The following is a 22,007-nucleotide window of genomic DNA, read 5'->3' as shown; positions in this document are numbered from 1 at the left end:
AGTCTTCAAACATTGAATGTGAGAATTCATTTTTTTGTTTTACTCGACACGAACAAAAAAGATTACTAAGGGTTTTCCGACTCACTTTTGTAATTTTTGTAATGCCAGAAAAGCATATGGAGTTGAAAAACAGAGACTTCACCTACTAAACAAAATTCTATTTCATTGGAGTGGTATTGCTGGTGTCACAGAAACATTGAGATTCATTGACAAAGGTGAACTTGATGTTAAGTGTAGAGAAGTCATTCAGTTTTTGTTTTAATTTTTTTAAGTTTATTTATTTTGCAAGAGACAGCATGAGTGGCAGGAGGTTGGGGGAGCAGAGAGGGAGGGAGAGAGAAAATTTCAAGCAGGCTCCACAGTGCCAGCACAGAGCCTGACACGAGGCTTAAACTAATGAAACTGCGAGATCATGACCTGAGCTGAAACCAAGAGTCGAACGCTTAACTGACTGAGCCACCCAGGTGCCCTGAGAAGTCATTCATTATTTATAGACTTTTAAATAAATTGTCCCTTGCTGACTTACCAGCCATCATAACTGTAGCAGTTTTCATTTGATAAAAAAAACCATATATTTATCCAGGTTACTAATGTGAATATGAAATACACTTTTCTAAGAATTTTTTATTTTTTTAAGATTTTTTGAATGATTTTAAATTATTTTGAGGGGGAGAGAGAATGTGAATGGGGGAGGAGCAAAGGGAGAGAGAGAATCCTAAGCAGGTTCTGCGCTTTTTATTGCAGAGTCTGACAGGGGCCTCAATCCTGTGAGATCACGGCCCCAGCCCGTATCAAGAGTCGGTTGCTTAACTAAGCCACCCATGCCCCCGTAAGAATTTGTTATAAGAACGTTATGTGAGATGTTTACATTATTTTTAGATGCTTATATATTTTTAAATGTTTATTTATTTATTTATTTACAGAGATAAGAGCGGGGGAAGGCCAGAGAGAGGGAGGGAGGAAGAGAGAATCCCAAATAGGCTCCATGCTCAGTGCAGACCCCAGTGCTGGCCTTGATCCCACAACTCGTGAGATCATGACCTGAGCGGAAATCAAGAGTTGGACACTTAACCAACTAAGCCACCCAGATGCCCCAAGATGCTTATATTAAAAAAAAAAAAAAAAAAAAAAAAAAAAATTTTAATGTTTATTTATTTTTGAGACAGAGAGAGACAGAGCATGAATGGGGGAGGGTCACAGAGAGAGGGAGGCACAGAATCTGAAACAGGCTCCAGGCTCTGAGCTGTCAGCACAGAGCCCGATGTGGGGCTCGAACCCCCGGACCATGAGATTATGACCTGAGGCGAAGTTGGACGCTTAACCGACCGAGCCACCCAGGCGCCCCAAGATGCTTATATTTTTAATACTATACCGTTAATTCTTAGAACAGTACATATTAAAACAGTATATTAATTGCCTTAATAATATTTCAACCCTTATGTGGCTTAAAGATTAAGAACATGGGCTCTGTAGTCCATACTCCCAATTAACAGAACTGCCAATTGCTGTGTGACTTTTTAGTTTCCTTATTAGGAAAGTAGAAGTTGTAGTGAAAGTTAGGTGAGAATACAATGCACTTAAGGTGTGCCTGCCACTTAATGAACGCTCAGTAGATACAAGTCGCTATCATCTTTGTTGTTACCATAAACTTTAAAACCAGGTTTATGGTGAGTGGAAGAGGAACATTTTAAAACAGAACAGCTGTATCAGAAATGGTCAAGGTTTGGACACAGTGTGATAGGTGCTGTTAAACCTCTGAGCTTGGCTTTGATGTTTCTCTTCCTTCCTCTCAAAAGTTGATCATTCTTTTCCTGATCTCAAGTCAACTTCATGAAAGTCCAGTTTTTGTTTTGGTTTATATTTAAGTTTTTGCTGTTATGTTGTTGGTTTTAGGATTTTAGTTTTTTGTTTTTTCTTTGTCTATTTGGTCTGGAAAAATTATAGAATGAGGTAGACCAGCCATGCTTAGTTCTCCTAAATAGACATGGAACTAGGAAGTTTTGCCTCACAGTGTTCACCTGTTTCACAGCCTCTGCCCCTCATGGCACTTGTCCTGGTAAGGAAGTGACAATACCCACATTTGCTGCAGTTTTTTTTTTTTTTTCAGGCTTTGTAGCGCCAGTCACCTTTCCTGACCTCTCCTTTTCCAGTGTGAGTGAGTTAAAAGGCTTCAAGAAACAAACCCCTGTCTTATAAATAACATTTTCTTTTTTCCTGTGTAAAATGAAAAAAAAAAACAAAAAAACCCAAACACTGAAACAGGTAGTTTACAGTCCACAGCAGCATATGTTAACATTGCCACTTTGATGCCAGTTCTTGCACTCACTGGTTGTGTATACTTAATCAGGGTACTTCTTTAGTTCTGTGTATAATAGAGGCTTGCTGAGACTTAAGGAAGTTGATACTCTACAGTAATACCTGGCACATAATGAGTGCTCAGTGGTACCTATTATTAGGATTAATGTTAACATTATTCCATTATTCTACCAGCTTGCTTGAGAAATGTCATAGGCTGTTAGTAATAAAAACCAAAACTTAGAGGTAAATCTGACTTGGCAAAATTTTTAGTAGACTGAACACTGACATAAGTATCACTTTCCTGACCATATTTAGATCTGCAAAGATTTGAAACAAGAAGAAATAAATAAATTTGAACCAAAAAAAATTGGAAATGGTACAAAATAACAACCAAAAAAGAGTTAAATTGCAGAAGCTATAATGGGTCAAATTTGAAATGGACCAAAACCCAAAGAACAATAAAACTTCTAAATCAATATATTTAATCTTATTTGTAAAATTTACCCTATATTACTCAAGGTTCTCCAGAGAAACAATCACTAAGACACATACATAGTTTTGTTGAGAATAATTGACTCATGTCATTATGAAGGATAATAAGTCCCATGATCTACCCTCTGTAGGAAAGCTAGTGGTGTAATTCTAGTTCAAGTTCAAAGGCCTAAGAGCCAGGGAAGCTGATGGTGTGAATTCCAGTCCAAGGGTAGGAGAAAACCGATGTCCCAGCTCAGGCAGGCAGGAAGGGAATGTATCTTCCACTTTTTGTTCTATTCAGGCCCTCAGTGGATTGGACGATGCCCAACGACATTGGGAGAGCAATGTACTAAGTATTCTGGAAGCACCCTCAGAAACACCCAGAAGTAATGTTTTAATCTGGACCCCGTGGCCTAGTCAAGTTGACACAAAAAATTAACCATGATAAGTCCAACCCTTGTCAACTTCACAACCATGTGCATCTCCTTAAACCATACTTATTTACATAAAGACAGCAACAAGGTCATAATTCTGCCTAACATGATACTGTTATCCTGTGCGCAACTGAAAATGCACTAACACCTTCCCCTGAAAAGAAGTTAATGTCTTTCAGTAATGTTTTCCCTTCTTGATATCCTATAGCTTAAATACTCTGATGTAAAATTAACAATAAATACTTTGATATAAAGTCCCTGCATCTTATATGGTAAGAAAATGAAAGAGGAAAGAAAACACATATTCTTTGCAAAATTAGAAGGAAGTACTCTTGACAATAACAGTCCTCATTTCTGTCATGTGATTGTAGCTTATATTTATAACTGTCTTCTACCCACTCTGTATTCCCTTCACTTTCAACAAGCACTTCAGCTGGTCATGATTTTTTGCCTGGTGAGGTAATCCAGACCTTGATTCCTGAAGGGTCTGGGCCATTAGTAATCCTTCCTGGTTTTTCATTGACCTTAATCACAGGGTGTGGTAATACTAAGAGACACTCTAAAGGACCTTCTTGTGTTCCAGACAGATTTGTTTCCACCTCTTGATTCCTGGATTTGTGAATCCTGATTGTGGAAGAAAAAGCACCACATAGTGGATTCAGAGCACATTCATCATTCTGGAGAACCTTGCCCCAGCCCTGCAAGATACTGCCATTTAGCTGGCACTGTCATTTAGTCTTCAAAAGGTCATTCCACCGTTTTGTCAACCCAGCTGCTTCAGAATGTTAGAAAACGTGTCAAGACTAGTGAATTCCATGAGCATGGGCCCATGCTTTGTGGAATACTATGATGATGGATAAGGCATTCTGTAAGTCCATAGGTGATAGTTTTGATAAAAGCATTGTGTGCAGGGAGGGCAAATTCATATCTGGAGTAAGTGTCTATTCCAATAAGAACAATGCTGCCCCTTTCATGATAAAAGCAGTCCAGTGTAAGTAACCTGCTGCCACTAGATAGCTGGCTAGTTACCCCAGTGAATGGTGTCATATCAGAGGCTCAGTGTTGGTCTTTGCTCTTGGCAGAGTAGACTCTCATCAGTGACCATAACCTTGGTGAATGGAAGTCTGTGTTGCTGAGATGCATAACCTCCATCCCTCCCACCATGGCTGCTATGTTCATAAGCCTATTAGACAATGTTGGGTGGCTGAGGAAAGAGGCTGACTGGTAACCACCGAATGGGTCATCTTATCCAATTAATTTTTAAAATTCTCTGCTGAGGTCACCCTTTGGTGAGCATTCACAGGGGAAACAAATAAATGTCTTTTTGTTTTTTAGCCCATTGAAAGAGGTCTGTCTATATCTTCCCCAGATTTGTTACCAATTTTCCCTTCCTCTACATTAAACCAAGGCATGTCTGGCATTTCCAGTTCATTCGCTGTGAGCCACTTTTGGTCCATTTTTCAGCCAACCAAATGCCAGAACTTTTTCTAACTCCCTAAGCTGCAACAATAAATGAAGAGCCTATATGAATATTAAGAATGATTCCAATGAAAATACTTTTTGTCCAGTAAAAATGCATATGAATATAAGTGGACAGGAATAATTGCCATATAGGAAGTTGATAATTGGGTGAAATTAACTTAGTGGTGTTAGGTTCATTCTGAATATTTTTTTTTAAGTATATCAATGCTTGTATAATTTTCATTAACATATTTGTATTAATAGACACGGAATCAAAACTTCCTCAGGCTCCACAAACAATAGGGTCAGAAAACATCTACTTGGTCCAGGTGGTAGAATTGTAAAAATGCCCCGTGTTTATTATAATTTACTATGGTATGTAACACAAAATATTGAATAATGCTGTAAGTGCTACAATAGTTAGGAGGGGATTTATGTGGGGCGCCTGGGTGGCTCAGTTCCTTGAGTCCGACTTCGGCTCAGGTCATGATCTCCCGGTTTGTTAATTCCAGCCCCATGTCGGGCTCTATGCTGATAGCTCAGAGCCTGGAGCCTGCTTCGGATTTTGTGTCTCCTCCTCTCTCTGCCCCTCCCATGCTCATGCTTCTGCTCTGTCTCTGAATAATAAATAAACGTTGAAAAAAAAATTTTTTTAAGGGAATTTATTTAAGAATATAGCAGTAGTTCAGAGAAAGGGCATGAATAAAAACAATGACAATGAAGATGGAGAGGAGCAAGCAAATTGAAGAGATACCTGGAAGAAAAGGGTTGGGTATGTTATGGGTTGACTAGAAGAGGGCAAGTTTTGGCTTGGCCAATTGTTAGATGGTGGGATCCTTAGCAGAAATAGTATATACACGAGGAGGAAAAGATGGGGAGTTGACTTGTAACATGTTGAATGTGAGGTGAATATGAGGGCAACCAGACAGAGAAAACCAGTAGCTAGTTGTAAATACGGATCTATAGCTTAGTAGAAAGATCTGGGCTGAAAACACAGATTTGAGTTTATATACTCTGTGTATCTATGTGTGTACTGTCCCTAGAGTTTCATCATATTCTCCTTCTTACCTTCTCTCTTTCCTTCTACTTTCCCCTTTTTACTGTTATATAGATTTTCCTTGGCAAGTTCATCCACTGCCTATACTGACTACATAGAGATAACAGCTAATACTGCCTATACATACAGACTATATTGGATAGCGGATTAAATCACATAGGATGAATCTACAAAATAAGAAAACAGAAAGATTAAGAGAAAACACACAATATTGAAACCCTGGGGACTGATAGACACATACACATGTACATGTACATATAATCGTACATACCTGTATGAAGTAGCAGAATTGGCAGAGGCAACAGAGAAGATAGGCAGTAGAACTATGGAGGAGTAGCACCTCAAAATTGAAAAAGTTTTAAGAATGGTCAGTCAAATTCAGTAGACTATCCAGTGAAGGTAAGAGCTGAATAAAAGGGCTTTCCATTGAGTTTTTTATACCGTTACTGGGTATTGATGTTGTTAGTGATTGGAACAGTTTCAGTACAGGATGAGAACTAAAGCTAGTTTACAGTGGATTAAGAAACAATCCTGAACTCAAAGGGAAATATGAAAGGAGAAATAAGATGTGTAAACTCTGGAATTTAGAATTTATTCCTTGAACAATAGAAGATAATTTGATGTTTTATAAATTTTATTGATAAAAATGTGTCCCCAATGTTAGTATAGTTTTTTTTGTGCTTAGTTATATCAATTGGTTTATACCAGAGCAGTGATTTCATTCTCATATAGATCATTTGGGTTTGATGTTTTCCTGGGTATCTCCTAATATAAAATTGTGGCAAACAAACCCGAACTACAGTTGTCAGGGCTTTAGATTAAGGCAAAAAATTCTAGTATTACTCATGAAATAACCATGATCTCATTAAACAAAAAGTACGGCGCTTCCAGTTTGGATGTGGTCATTACAAAAGAGTGCCTTTTCCCTATTTAGCAAGGTAAGTATTTACTAAAGTGATAATACCTGCCACACATGTACTCCTTACATAGAAATACTGTTTTAATGGTGCCACAAAATTACTAGAAGAAACAATGTGTAATACATTGAATTAAAAAGTCCTCATTTTGTTTAGTAAGTGAACTATTAATTTTTAAAAATCATCTTTTTGGGTAACTGGAGAAAGCGAATATCATGTTTTAATTAAGCATTTACTAGTTTTAAAATAAAGTTTTAATTTGACATCTGTCTTATTCCTAATATATTGAAGAGTGAAAGGAACTAATCTTTACTCAAGCTAGCTCAATAGGAGGTGGTTCTCTGTGACTCTTTTTTGGAATTTTCTTTTTCTTTACTGTGTAAATTAAATGGGAAATAATAGTTTCTTTTAGGAAGTCTTACATAATGGTGAATTATATGTCTTTTGCTTTTTTAAACAGCTTTTTATAGAAACTAGTTTAAAAAGGGATTTCTTAAATGGCTGCATTGGTGTTCACATTAAAAAACAAGAAGGGAAACGGAAAGGTTTCATGCTTCCATGGTTAATTTCTTTGTGCAGCAACTCCTTTCTCTGTTTCTAGCAGTGATTTTCATGCATATCCTTAAAGAGATCTACATTTCTAAGAGCAAATACATTTTTATTCTGTTGCAATTTAGGATGGTTCATATTACTATGGATGCCTTATTTTTATTTCTGTCACATTAAAAGAGAATTTTCAGTTAAATATTTACTTTTTTTTATACTGTGTACTTCTGTAGCATGTAACAGTACTGTCCCATACCAATATAATGTGAGCCACATATGCATTTTAAAATGAGTACTTAATAATTATAGATGAAATTAATATTCTTAAACTCTGTATGTAAAATATTATTTCAACCTTTAACCAATATAAAAATGCTTAATGAGGTGATTTTGCCTTTTTATTTCATATTAAGTCTTAAAATTCAGTTTGTATCTTACATCCTTTCTCATTATGGACTAGCCACATCCTTTCTCAGTATGGACTATTTCAAGCCACATTTCAAGTGCTCGGTAGCCACATGTGGCTAATGGCTACCCTACTGTACAGAGCATGTCTGTAGAGTCAGAACAAATTCTTAGTATTTGGATGGATGGGAAAATAAAAGGAGACATTTATCTTCCATGAATTAGATTCATTTAGTATAATATAATTTAGTATAACTTGTTTAGTATCGTTACCAACACAAAGTAATGTGATCGTCTTTATAGATACCAAGCCTGGACTTTTTTATTCCTTGGAAAATCATTTGGAGGAGATAAGCTGGAAGTAGTGGGTACATGGAACTTTTACATTTGGTTACCCTTAATAACTGTATTGTGTAATTGCATTTATTTTTATTGTATGTATATGTTCATACTTCCGTGGAATTTCATCATACGTCTATAACTTGTAGCATAAATGCAATTCCAACTACAATGAAGATTTTGTGCTGCAACTAGAGAAGGAATTGGTCCAAGCTCGTCTGAGTGAAGCTGAGTCTCAGTGTGCACTAAAGGAGATGCAGGATAAAGTCCTGGATATAGAGAAGGTGAGAACAATATAAATAGTGTCACTCCCAAATTAGAGGGGACATGTGATAAGATGAATTTATTGAGCAGTTAAATTGGACTTGGTGTTTTCATACATTGGAAACCTTACATACTAGTTACTAAGAGAGGAAAGGACAAAGAAAATGAGATTCTCAGTTATTCTTTGTTGTTGCCATACTACTCAAAGCCCCCTTTTTTTTAAGGGTTAAAAAAACAAAACAAAAAACATTAGAGCCCTTTTAGAGGAAGACAAGCAGGGTAATGTTGATATGAATAATACTTAAATGTTGAACAAGAGAAACTTAGGGAATACATATTAGTGGTTGTCTTCAAATATTATAGTATCTTCATCTAGTGGGATATGGCTAATACATAAACATGTCAGAAAAAATTTCATCTGCGTGTAACTGTTAAAACTTTGCTAGCTACATAAGCCACCTCAGGATATGTAGGAAGATCTTAGCCCAAGGCATACTTAGGGAAGCTAATTTACTTCTTTTCAGGATTAGTAAAGAATTTTAAGGATTAGATAAGTTAGTAGAAATAGAAATGCTTTTAGATTTCTTGTAACTCTCAGACTTGAGAGTCTGTGTTCCAGATCACAAACTCTGAATCTCTTTTTTGTCCTCTATGAAATCATTGATGGCTTGGGCTCTATGTTAAGTGTTCTTTTTATCTTTATAGTATCTAGCTATGTGAATAAAAGCCTGAGCACTTGGGTGGCTCAGTCAGTTAAGTGTCTAACTCTTGGTTTCTGCTCAGGTCATGATCTCACTGTTTGTGAGTTCGATCCCTGCATTGGGCTTTCTGCTGACACAGAGGCTTCTTGGGATTCTCTGCATCCCTCTCTCTCTGCCCCTTCCCCACCACCCCTACTCCCGCCTATCTCTCAAAATAAATATAAATAAATTAAAAATTTTTTTTGAAAAGCCTCATAAATAATGAACATGACAGATAGCCTCAAGTTGTTCTTATTTCTTTATGAACTAAAGCAGGTGTAACTACCATCAGTAGTGGAATAATTTTGCTAGAAATCTGATGGCTATTTTTACACTATTTTTGGAGAATTTTTTCTCCTATTTGTTGAGAAAAAAGCCAGCAAGAATGCTGTAAAAAATGTATAACAGAATATTTGGTTTCTAAGTTGGAGTACCTTGGGTTCTGTGATGCAGATAAGAATCTGGATCTTTCAGTTTTGAAAATTTGGAATTTGAAAATTTGGAAGAAGTATCCTTGGGTCCAATTTAATAATGGATTTCTTGGGGTGCCTGGGTGGCTCAGTTGGTTGAGCGACTGACTTAATTTCGGCTCAGGTCATGATCTCACAGTTATGAGATCAAGCCCTGCATCAGGCTCCATGTGGAGACCACTTGGGAGTCTCTCTCTCTCCCTGTCTGTCTGCCTGTGTTCTGCTCACATGTGCTTGCACGTGCATGCATGCTCTTTCAAAATAAATAAACAAGCTTTAAAAAAAATTATAAAAGTGGATTTCTTAAGTAGCTATGTTGGTATTTATGTTATAGAGTAGAAAGGAAATTAGAAGCCTTCATGCTTCCTATGGTTAATTTCTTTGTGTAGGAAATACAGGAATTCTTTGTGTAGGAATATATAGTAAATTTCTGGTTTTCAATTGGAAGATATTTATAGTCCATCATAAAAATGTGTAGTTGGCAAGAATAACTTTATTATCTCTGTGGGCTAAAATCTTCATCCTACCATGAAATATTTTAGATAGAAAATTTCACAGATTCAGGACTTGAAATCTCAGTAGTACTTAAGTTTACCTAAGGAGCTTTTACTAGAGCCTAATTCAGGATCTCTTGGTCATGGCACAGAGCAATGTAATAGGGTCTACACTGTATCCCAAGATGGGTCTGTCAGTATGGTAAGGAATCAGTCTAAATCTTGTACTCTTGAAGCAAATATTTAGATCACCTTGGTGTTAATTTCATAATGCTGATATAAATAGTGACTAATGTACAAATATTTTATACTCCTTTCCAAAGTAACATGCTGAAAAAATACAACAAAAAGGATTTTGGACTCTTCTTTTCCATAAATCTTTAAAATGTAAATGTTGTTCATGCTTTGTTTGGAGACCTAATCAGAGGTTAGTAAGCTTATTATCATGTTGAAAAACATTTTTAATCATGTTGCTTCAAAACGCTGATTAGTGTTTTACTAATAAAGCAGAGTTAGACTTTCTCTGTCCTCAAAATTAAGCACAATTACCCTCATACATTCCTGGTGGGATTGTAAAACAGTGCATTGGCTTTGGAAAAGCTTGACAGTTTCTTAAAAAGTGCAAAATTAGCTTCTGCTCCAGCAATTCTCCTTAGTATAAAACTCAGGAGAATTAGAAACCAGGTCCATACAAACACTTTTACATTAATATTCATGGCAGCATTTTCATAATGGCTGAAAAGTGGAAGCAACCTAAATGTCTGTCATTGGATGAATGGATAGATAAAATGTAGAATATACATAAAATGTAGAATATACACACAGGGAATATTATTTGTCAATAAAAAGCAATGAACCTTGAAAACATAAGTGAAAGAAGCCAATCATAAAAGGCCACATTCCATTTACATGAACTGTCCAGAATAGACAAATCCATAAAGACAGAAAGTAGACTAGGGATTGGCCAGGGGTTGAGGGAGGGAAAATGTGAGTGACTGACTGCTAACGGATATAAGGTTTCTTTTTGTGGTGATTAAAATGTTCTGAAAGCAGATTGTGATGATGGTTGTACAATCCTGTGAATACTCTTAAAACCACTGAAGGGTAAGTTTCATGGTTTGTGATTTATATCTCAGTAAAACTGTAAAATGAAGTGCAGTTACATATGGGCCAAAATAGCTTATTATATATGTTTTATTTTATTTTTTTAAATTAATAAAAATCCCAAGTTATGTTTTTTCTGGCTTTAGAGAAACAACTCCTTTCCTGATGAGAATAACATTGCAAGGCTTCAGGAAGAGCTCATTGCTGTGAAACTGAGAGAAGCAGAAGCTATTATGGGTTTGAAAGAACTTAGACAACAAGTCAAGGATTTAGAGGAACACTGGCAGGTATATCAGTATATTTTTGCATGCTTTTTAGAAAGTGGGTAAAACCGGAGTATCCAATTTGTGTGAGTCTGAAGTAGCTGATGATCAACACTAGGATTTGAGTTTAAAGTGAGAAAGTTTCTTGAAATGTAAAAATCTGAGAGCATTTATAAGTTGAAAGTACCTTCAAGCTGCTTCTCCCTTTTAAATCCTCATAAATAAATAAAAGATAAAATAGAAATCAAGTCACATTGTTGTTACTGTATCATTGTGATTTATATAACTTCTTCTAAAGAACGAAAAGTAAATTTTCCTTTATATAGCATATATAGCACATATTTCTTCTGCTGATGCTAAATCCATTGGTCAGTATGAAACAGCCCAAGGGTGATACCAGTATAAATTTGTCTATACATTCGTAACCTCTTTTGAAAATTGGTTATCTCACAAAATAAATCAGTCACTTATATGTCCTCAAATTTATTCACATATGAGGGTTTGAAACTCTTGACAAGGAACAAAAAAAAAACAATCTAGAAGATTCTGTGGTGGCTCAGTTGATTAAGCATTAGAGTTGGGCTCAGGTCATGATCTCCTGGTTTGTGAGTTTGAGCCCCGCGTCAGACTCTATGCTGACAGCTCAGAGCCTGGAGCCTACTTCGGATTCTGTGTTTCCCTCTCTCTCTCTGCCCCTCCCCTGCTTGTGTTCTGTCTCTTTCTCGCTCTCAAAAATAAATAAACATTAAAAAAAAAAAAAAAGAATCTAGAAGACAGAAGGGAGAGCGGAAACAAGAAAACAGTATATACCATTTCAGAGTAGTGACTTTGGTTTGAATTTGGGGTGGGGCTACATCTAGCAAAGACTGAAATTAGTCCTTGACATTACCATAAATGTATCAGGCAGCAATAAACTGGAAATTAAGAACAACGAAACTGATCCTTCCCCATGGATATTTTGAGAACACTCCTAATATTACCTCCATAATTCATGAATAGCCCCATTTTTTTCTTTGCTTGGGATTTAGTTAACATTGTGGAAATCTCTCTTATAAAAAATTGAGGGTGAAAATTATATTCTTTACAATAATCAATCCATAGTATAAACAGATTTGAACTATATCTGAGCTTGTATTCCAGATCTGCCACTTATTGGCTTTGTGACCTTTCTGAAGTTACTTAATTGCCATTTCTGTTTTCTGACCTGTATAATGAAGATAATAGTTGCCTAACTTTCAAGGTTTTCTGGGGATTAAATAAAATAATGTATACATAATGCTTAATATAGTACTGGGCATGAAGTAAGTGCTCAGGAAAGTTAGCTCTTATTTTGATACTAGGAATATGTGTTGTAACCTAATTTTTTGTCTTTCAGCGCCACTTAGCTCGTACTACTGGGAGGTGGAAAGATCCACCAAAGAAGAATGCTGTGAATGAGTTACAGGATGAACTGATGACCATTCGACTTAGAGAAGCTGAAACTCAGGCAGAAATAAGAGAAATAAAACAAAGGATGATGGAAATGGAAACACAGGTATGATGGGAAAGCCCAGTAGCTTTAAAAAATAACATTACCAGATCAAAAGTTTATGCACAGGTTATATCATCCCTAGAATAGAGCCAGAAGAATAGAGCTAAAAGTCTAGACTGTAATTTCCTAGCCCAAATGGAAAGGGCTAAAAATTGTAGTCTTTGATATCAGAGATTTAATGTCTTCTTTGACCCAGTCAGCAAAGTTTAAGCAAGTCATAAAACTATACATTATTAACTTTGTTGCCTTGTTGTACAACTTGAGAGGAAATATTCATGTAAAGCAAATTTTTTCAACCTTGACTCTATTACCAGGTAATTCTTGAACCAGGTAATTCTTTATTGTGGGGACTGGCCTGTGCATTGTAGGATGTTTAGCAGCATCCTTGTCCTCTACCTACTAGGTCCCAGTAGCACTGTGGTTCTCACCCCAGGTTTTGACCAAAAGCATCTCCAGATTGCCAGATGTCCCCTGGGGGCAAAATTGCCCCTCATCGAAAACAATTGGTACAGAATATAATGTGAATGATGCTTCCTTATATGTAATGTGGTAACTCTGAGCAGTTAATTCCAAAATTATACTTCTTTCTAAGTCTTCTCTTTCTGTGATAAATTCTGTCTTAAATATACTTGACTTAACATTTGCACAATCCTTTTTAATGAGCCCATTTGCGTTATAAAGTACATTTGGTTTTTATGTGGTACATTTGTGTGGACCACATTCTGGATTCTCTGTAATGTTATTTGGTTTTCAAAATAGTCAGTAGGGGGCATAGTTAACTCATGTATCATTCTGTATACATATGTGCAAAATGATCATCCCAACTTTAACATAACATGAATCTGTAAATCCTTTAGATTAAATAGATTTTGTTTTATGTTGTTCAAAGTTATTTTCTTGTATTTTTCATTACAATTGACTATAACAGTGAAATTATGAAAAGTAGAAATCCAGTTTTTATAATTGAAAGTTTTATTTATTTTTTTTTTTTAATTTTTTTAACATTTATTTATTTTTGAGACAGAGAGAGACAGAGCATGAATGGGGGAGGGGCAGAGAGAGAGGGAGACACAGAATCGGAAGCAGGCTCCAGGCTCTGAGCCATCAGCCCAGAGCCTGACATGGGGCTCGAACTCACAGACTGCGAGATCGTGACCTGAGCCGAAGTCGGACGCTTAACCGACTGAGCCACCCAGGCGCCCCTGAAAGTTTTATTTTTATAACAGATTTTATCTCATTGTACACATTAAAGATAGAAACACAGCTTTTAAGCCAGTGTTCAGGTTTTGTTTCACAGTGGTGAATGAATCAAATCAATCAACATAATTTTCAGAACTGTTGAATACAAAGGACTGTTTAGTCATCAGAGAGAACTTAACTGAAAAATCAGTTGCACAAACTACACTTAATATAATTCACAATATGACATGATGGATATTAACTAATAATTTCATACTATATGTAAGTCAGGTTATTATGTTGTACACCTTAGACTTACACAGTGCTGTATATCAATTATATCTCAATAAAACTGGAAAAATGTTTAATTTAGAAATCTGGTAACTAAAGAGTTTGATAGAAACTGCTATGGAAAATAGGAGGGGGAATTAATTCCAACTAGATGGTTTAGGGAAAGGCTTCCTAAGGAATTTGTATTTTGAACTGTACCTGACAGAGTGTAATTTTGGATGCATTTTGATGAAAGAGAAATGGTGTAAGGCACTTGTTCCTAAATGCCAGTGCTTGAACTGGTGATGATTCATATCTAACGTCCAGGTGAAGAGATTTGTCCTTGTTGATACATGTAGTTTCAGTTCCTTCATTTTAGTGACTTTCAGAAAATACCACCTAGTAAGTACACCTCAGTTTTTTGAGCCACACTCTTCCTTCTTTGTACCAGTTTTTGCTATTACAAATAATGCTACTCTGAATATTATTGCACCTGTTTCCTTGTGTATAGCTCTACGAGTTTCTTCAGTACCGGGATTCTTATCTTTTTTTGTATGCCATGAACCCCTTTGGCAGTCTGAAATCTCCAGATCCTTTCTCCAAATAATGTTTTTAGGGGTGCCTGGGTGGCTCATTTGATTAAGCGCACAACTTTCAAAAAAAAATTTTTTTTTAATGTTTATTTTTTGAGACAGAGAGAGAGCATGAACAGGGGAGGGTCAGAGAGAGGGAGACACAGAATCTGAAACAGGCTCCAGGCTCCGAGCTGTCAGCACAGAGCCCGACGCGGGGCTGGAACTCACGGACCACGAGATCATGACCTGAGCTGAAGTCGGCCGCCCAACCGACTGAGCCACCCAGGTGCCCCAAGCGTCCAACTTTTGATATTGGCTCAGGCTCAGGTTGTGATCTCACAGTAGTAGGATAAAGCCCCACCTCGGGCTCTGCACTGAGCTTGGAGTGTGCTTGGGTTTCTTTCTCACCCTCTCTCTCTGCCCCTCCCCTTCTCGTGCTCTCTTTCTCTATCTCAAAATAAATAAAAAATTTTTTTCATGCATAAAGTAAAATACATAGGATTGCAAAACAAGCCAGTTATATTGAGGTACAGTTCTCAAAATACTGAAAAATAAACAAGTTTATGATATAGAACACGTACAGGGACATACACAACACATTGCAGGATTAGGTTTTTAATATTTTAGATTTTTCTTACCTAAGTTAGAATGTAGTATAATTTTCCTTTTGGGGGATACTCTCCTCTAGGTTTGGTATGAAAGTTATAATAAGTTCATGGAATAAATCAGATTGTATTTTATCTTTTTATTTCTACAAAATTTTGTCTAAGATTAGAATTACCTCTTGAATATTTGCTGGGATCCATTCCTTTAAATAGTCTTATCTTTTTGTCTTGTTTTTTGGGAATAGTAACTATTGATCCTACTTATTGAAGGCTTATAGACCTTTTCAGGTGTTCTGTTTGTTCTTGAGTCTCATTTGGTAAGACGTGTTTGCTTGGGAAGACACATTTCATCTAAACTTTCAAATTCATCACTTAGAATTGTTCAGGGTGTCTTTTTAAAAAATTTCTTTTTACTAGGTCAATATTTAGGTCTTTTTTCATTTCTAATAGTGTTTATTTGTGTTTATGTTCTTGAAAAGTGTTTGCAGAAGTTTGCCATTTTTTTTTTCAGAGGTTTGCCATTTTTATTAATATTTCTAAAGACTGGATTTTTCATTTTTGTTGGTCCTCCATGTTGTACCATAGTTTTCTATATAATTTAGTTCTGTTATTATATCCTTTTATTATTTGTTGCTTGGGTTTCATCTTTTTTCCCCTTTATTTGTACTCCTACCTATGTTTTCTTTTCTAATATATTTTTTATTCTTCAGTTCCATGCTTTTGACTTCCCTAGTGATTGCTTGTTTGACTCAAGATTTGTTTACAAGTATGTTTTGTATTTCCAAGTGTATAGATTTCTGGTTCACTTCATTAGTAGTTTATGTCATTCGTTTAACGAAATTGCTTTGTGGTCACAGAATGTAGTCTGTAGAGTCTTACTTATATTAGATCAAACTTCTTCATTATACTGTTTGTATCTTCTATATTCTTTCTAGTTGTGTGTATCACCTGATGTTTCAAATACTAACAAATAGATACCTTCTCTTGTGATTGTAGATTTGTTTCTCCTTAGATTATGACAGTTTTTTGGCTTAAAATATTCTGAGCCACTTTTAGAGGGACACACAAATTTTTAATTGTCATTTTTTTCTAGTAAATGAATCTTATTAGGGGCACCTGGGTGGCTCAGTTGGTTAAGCACCAGACTCTTGATCTTGGATCAGGTTATGATCTTATGGTTTGTGAGATTGAGCCCTGCATCGGGCTGTGCACTGACAGCATGGAGCCTGTTTGGGATTTTCTCTTTCTCTTTCTCTCTCTCTCTCTCTCTCTCTCTCTCTCTCTGCCCCTTCCCTGCTTGCTTGCTCTCTCTTAAAATAAATAAACTTTACAAAAGTTTAAAATGAATGTTATTATATACTGACCCTCTTTATCTTTCAGGATGCATTTTGATTTAGTCTATCTTAATACAGTTATCTAAGATGTTTATTTTATTTTTATTTTTTTTTTATTTTTTTTTTTTTTGTTTATTTTATTTTTTAAGTTTATTTATTTATTTAGAGAGAGCGCACAAGCAGAAGTGGGGGAGGAAAAGAGTGAGAGGGAGAGAGAGAGAGAATCCCAAGCATGCTCTGCACTGTCTGCACAGAGCCTGATGTGGGACTCAAATTCATAAACCGTGAGATCATGACCTGAGCCAAAATGAAGAGTCGAATGCTCAACCGACTGAACCACCCAGGCACCTCTAAGCTGTTCTTTTTCAGTCTCTGCCTTATTTATCTTTTTCCATCTTTTTAATTTCAGCCTGTTTATATCTTTGATAAACTGCATATAGATGAACATTTTTAAAAATCCAGTTTGACACATGGTTGTACAACTCTGACTGTACTAAACTGCTGAAGTGTAGGTACACTTTAAGTGGGTGACTTTTATGTGTATGTCTCAATAAAGCTCTAAAAATGGAGTCCCAGTCTCTTTTAGCAGTCATGGTTAGTCTATGTTTGATGATTCAGTTTGGATTAATATCTGTCACCTTGCTAGCTATTTCTGTTTGTTCCATCTGTTCTTTATCTTTTCTTTTTCTATTTCCTCTTGGATTTATTGGGCATTATGATTCCATTTTATCTCCACAAGTGACTTCTTTATATTCCTTAATTTTTTTTTTTTTTTTTTTACTGGTTGCTCTATGTTTTTTAATATGCACCTAATGAGAGCTAATCTTCAAATAATATTCCTCACATGTAGTATAAGGACCTTACAACAGTATATTCCCAGTTCTTCCTCCTATCCTTTGTGCTATTTGTTGTCATATATTTTGCTTTTACATATAGTACAAATATGTCATATGTGCTACTAGTCTTGCTTTAATCAGTTACCTTTCAGAGAAATTAAAAAAAAATTTAATGATATTTATTTCCTTCAATTATTCCATTTTTCAGTATTCTATTTTTTTGTACAGATCCATGTTTCTGTCTGGTGTCATATTCCTTCTGCTTAAGAAATCTCTTTAACATGTCTTGTACTGCTGATCAGCTGGCAGTGGATTTTTAGTTTTGTTTGTTTGGGAAAGTATTTCTCCAATTTTAAAATATATATTTGCTGGATATTGAAATCTGGGTTGTTGTTTTTCCTTCAACACTTAAAGTTACTCTTCTTGTCAGTAACCATGTAAACCAGAATTCTGTTATAATTTTTGTTTATCTGCATGTAATGTGTTTTATCCTCTGGTTACTTTTAAGATTTTCTCTTTTGTTTTTAGCACTCTGAATATGAAATGACTTGCTGTATTTTTTGTTTTGTTTCCCTCTGAGTTTCTTGGACCTGTGGATTTCTATCTACCATGAAATTTGGAAAATTCTTGGTTATTCTTTCTTCAGATATTTCTTCTGTCCGTTCCATATTCTTTTCTCCTCCTGGGATTCCCATTACACATACGTTAGATTATTTGATATTGATAGTAACTCTTCGATGCTCTTTTCTTTTTTCTTCTCATTATTTGTTCTCTTTGTGTTTCAGTTTCTATTGTGTTAAATATTTCTATTGATTTATCTTTAAGTTCACTGATTCTTTGCTCCACTTTGGGAGTTGTCTGATGAGCCATTGAAGGCATTCTTCACATCTGTTACTGTGTTTTTCATTTCTAGCATTTCTGTTTGATTCTTACAGTTTTCATTTCTCTGCTTATATTAAGTATGTGATCTTGAATGTTTTTAACCTTTCTCTTAGAGCCTTAACATGTTAATTACAGTTATTTTAAATTCCCTGTTAGGTAATTTTAATATCTGTGTCCTGTATGAGGCCAATTCTGTTGATTGCTTTGTCTCTTGGTAGTGTTTGGTTTTTTCTTTTTCCTATGCTTTGTAATTTTTTGTTGAAAACTGAGTGTCTAGTGTAGGACAGTAGACTAAGGTAAGTAGTTTTTATGCCTGGAAATAGGCATACCTTTTCTTCTGGTAGGCCTTTAATGTGGGGGATTTGAGTTAATATAGTCAGGAGTTGGGCTGGTTTTGAGGTTTGTTGTTTCTGTGGTTACCCTCATTGCACCACAGGCTTCAAATTCCTCTAACACTATCTTATTTTTAGATTAGGGGCTGGTTTGCCAGAGGCTTTTCTCAATGTCTTTTAGGTCTTCCATGTGTACAGCACTTCAGAGAGTGCTTCAGAGCGTTTTTGCTCTCTCTCACTTTTATTTAACAGTTTTTTTCCAATTTCAATTTTTCGCACTTTTCCGTCTCCAGCAGTATTCCACTCTTACTTGTTACAGGAAGTTGGAGGGCCAGAGTGTTCCCCATTGTTTTGATAAAGCCTCAGTCTTAGGCTGCATTGTGCCCCTGGATCTGGCGTGTTTGACTTTCTTAGTGCTCCTGCCCTACCACCAGCTATATAGTCCTAGGCCCAAAATATAGTCCTGTCCCTTTCTCAGATACGGTGGTTTCCCCAATGTTCTAAGGGTACCAGTGTTTCTGATAGTAACGGATGAAACCTTTTGTTCTGTAGAAGAAATAAGCAAGGTTTAGTGCTTCTGTATTGGCTGCTGTTCTCCTCCCTCAAGCCTTTACTATGGAGATCTCTTTCTCAAGGCTTTCATCCATCTTTTTTGTGTGTACCTGTTGGGGTCCATGAAGAAAAAGTGTACAAAAGCTTGTGAACTGTTTTGCTCCGTTAGGCTCCACACTCTCTAGCCAGCCAATACTTGGCCTCTGGCTAAATTATTCTTAACAGTTTCTGGCTTCATCTGCCCTGTCTGTCCTTAGATTTGGGGTTAGTTTGTTGCCCTGTGTGCTCACCTCTCTGGTTTCAACAAAAGTCATTAATCGAGAGTTTGGCCAGCTTTTTTTTTTTTTTTTTTAATTGAAAGGGTGGAAACAATCCTCTTTCTACTCTATATCCTCATCAGAAATCAAAACTGTTTATTATGATATATTTGAAAATTTTTTACTTCATTTCTTTTTTGTGTTTTTTTTCCTTTCTTGCTTTTTATTGGATTTAGATGTTTCTTTCTCTTCTGCTAGTTTGACTTTTATAATTCCATTTGTTTTCTATTAGTGTTTATTACCTGAAAAAAAAAAAGTCTCATCTGAGACTAAACAGAGTTTGATGTTGATAATTATCTCCATCTTCCTTTAAAAGTGTGTAAGGGCCTTAGAAGATCTCTATATGCTCTTCTTCCATTTCCAGTCTTGTATCTTACTATTATACATTTTTTATATCTCTAAATTATTAGACATTATTATTCTATGGAGTCAGGGCTTATTTGGATTTGTCTACTTGTTTGCTGCGTTTTTGCTCTCTCTCACTTTTATTTAACAGTTTTTTCCAATTTCAATCATGAATTGTAAACTCTCACTTTCTTAAAATAGGTGTACTTTTTCGCACTCTTATAGTTTAGCTAAATGTACTGTTGTAGGATGAAATTTATTTTTTTAAGCACTACAGATTTTTCCTATTGATGTCTGATTTGTCTCTTCTTTTTTTTTTTTTTTTTTTTTTTTAGTTATTTATTTTGAGAGAGAGAGAACGTGCTAGCAGGAGAGGGGCAGAGAGAGAGAGAGGGGAGGAGAGAGAAAACCCCAAGCTGGCTTTGCACTTCCAGCCCAGAGCCCCTTGTGGGGCTCAAACCCATGAACTGTAAGGTCATGACCTGAGCTGAAATCAAGAGTCAAGTACTTAAGCAGCTGAGCCCCCCAGATGCTCCTGTCTCGTCTTCTCTTTAGCATTCTGTTTTGTTAAAATGTATCTTATTGAGGGTTTATTTGTATTTATCCTGTTTGGAATTAGTTGTGCTTCATGAATAGTAGATTCATATATATATTTCTTCCAGTTGTAAAAAATTCTCAACTATTGTTGTCTCTTAGACCATTATATCTAATCTTTTTGTTTTCTGTTTTATCTTGCAACCCCTACTAGGTGTATTTTGTACCTCCTTACTCTCTTTACCTCTTCTGGGACGCTATCTTCAATGTATCTAATCTCCTATTTAATCCTTTAATTAATTTTTAATATGTTTGGCTATATTAACTTCTAGAAAATGTATTTGGTTGTTTTTCAAATTTGCTAAATGTTTTTTGATAGTTACTTGTTCTATGCTTATGTTTTTCCTTCCTCTTTTTATGTCTAAAAAAATTAAAGGGGCGCCTGGGTGGCTCAGTCGGTTAAGTGGCCGACTTCGGCTCAGGTCATGATCTTGCAGTCTGTGAGTTCGAGCCCCGCGTCGGGCTCTGTGCTGACAGCTCAGAGCCTGGAGCCTGTTTCAGATTCTGTGTCTCCCTCTCTCTGACACTCCCCGTTCATGCTCTGTCTCTCTCTGTCTCAAAAATAAATAGACGTTAAAAAAAATTAAAAAAAAAATTAAAAAAAAATTTTTTTTGATGTTTATTTATTTTTGAGAGAGAGACAGAGCATGAGCAGGGGAGGGTCAGAGAGAGAGGGAGACACAGAATCCAAAGCAGGCTCCAGGCTCTGAGCTGTCAGCACAGAGCCCGACGCAGGGCTCGAACCCATGAACCACAGGATTATGACCTGAGCCGAAGTCGAATGCTTAACCGACTGAGCCACCCAGGCGCCCCTATGTCTAAAAATTTTAAACAAAATATTTTATATAAAGTCCTTACATGATTATTTTGTTATCTAGAGTTTTAAAAAAATCTGTCATTGCTATCCTTTTTTCTACTGTTTCTCACTCATCATCAATTTGGCGTTTTGTTTAATGTGTATAGTTTGTGATGATGGGTCATGGACTTGTATTGAGTGGTGCAAGGAGGAGTTCTATTTGTGGGAATTCTTTGCAGCTTATGTTGAAGGTGTGTCCCTCTCAAGTGTGGTTATTTGTTTAGTGGTAGGAGGAAAGATAGTAAAAAGAGGTTGTGGAACATTTTGTATGTAAGTACTAAGTACTTGAGCACTAAGAAGTTCACTATTTTGTAGACATATAGTGAGTCAGGAAGATGAGTAAAAGTAAGGATGAAGAAACCCAGAAGTGGTAGAATGTTTTGGAGTTTAAATCTATTAGATGATGTGGATCTTTTTATTAAAACCCAAGGCAGGTTTGGGACACCTGGGTGGCTCAGTTGGTTAAGCAACTGACTTCGGCTCAGGTCATGATCTCGCAGTTTGTGAGTTCGAGCCCTATGTCAGGCTCTGTG

The 22,007-nt window shown here is 36.1% G+C and overlaps 1 protein-coding gene across 17 annotated transcripts in view; it reads left to right on the top strand.

Moving 5' to 3' along the window:
• EVI5 (ecotropic viral integration site 5) overlaps positions 1-22,007 on the top strand; it is a 235,234-nt gene that overhangs the window by 138,005 nt on the left and 75,222 nt on the right. For all 17 annotated transcript variants that reach the window (XM_042952838.1, XM_042952836.1, XM_042952839.1 and 14 more), the window contains 3 exons: positions 8,081-8,215; positions 11,150-11,290; positions 12,642-12,800. In XM_042952838.1, coding sequence (XP_042808772.1) covers positions 8,081-8,215; positions 11,150-11,290; positions 12,642-12,800 — 435 coding nt within the window. The remainder of the gene's footprint in view (positions 1-8,080; positions 8,216-11,149; positions 11,291-12,641; positions 12,801-22,007) is intronic.

This window comes from Panthera leo, chromosome C1 (assembly GCF_018350215.1).
Source record: "Panthera leo isolate Ple1 chromosome C1, P.leo_Ple1_pat1.1, whole genome shotgun sequence".
Classification (NCBI taxonomy): domain Eukaryota; kingdom Metazoa; phylum Chordata; class Mammalia; order Carnivora; family Felidae; genus Panthera; species Panthera leo.
This window is presented reverse-complemented; position numbering and strand designations above follow the sequence as displayed.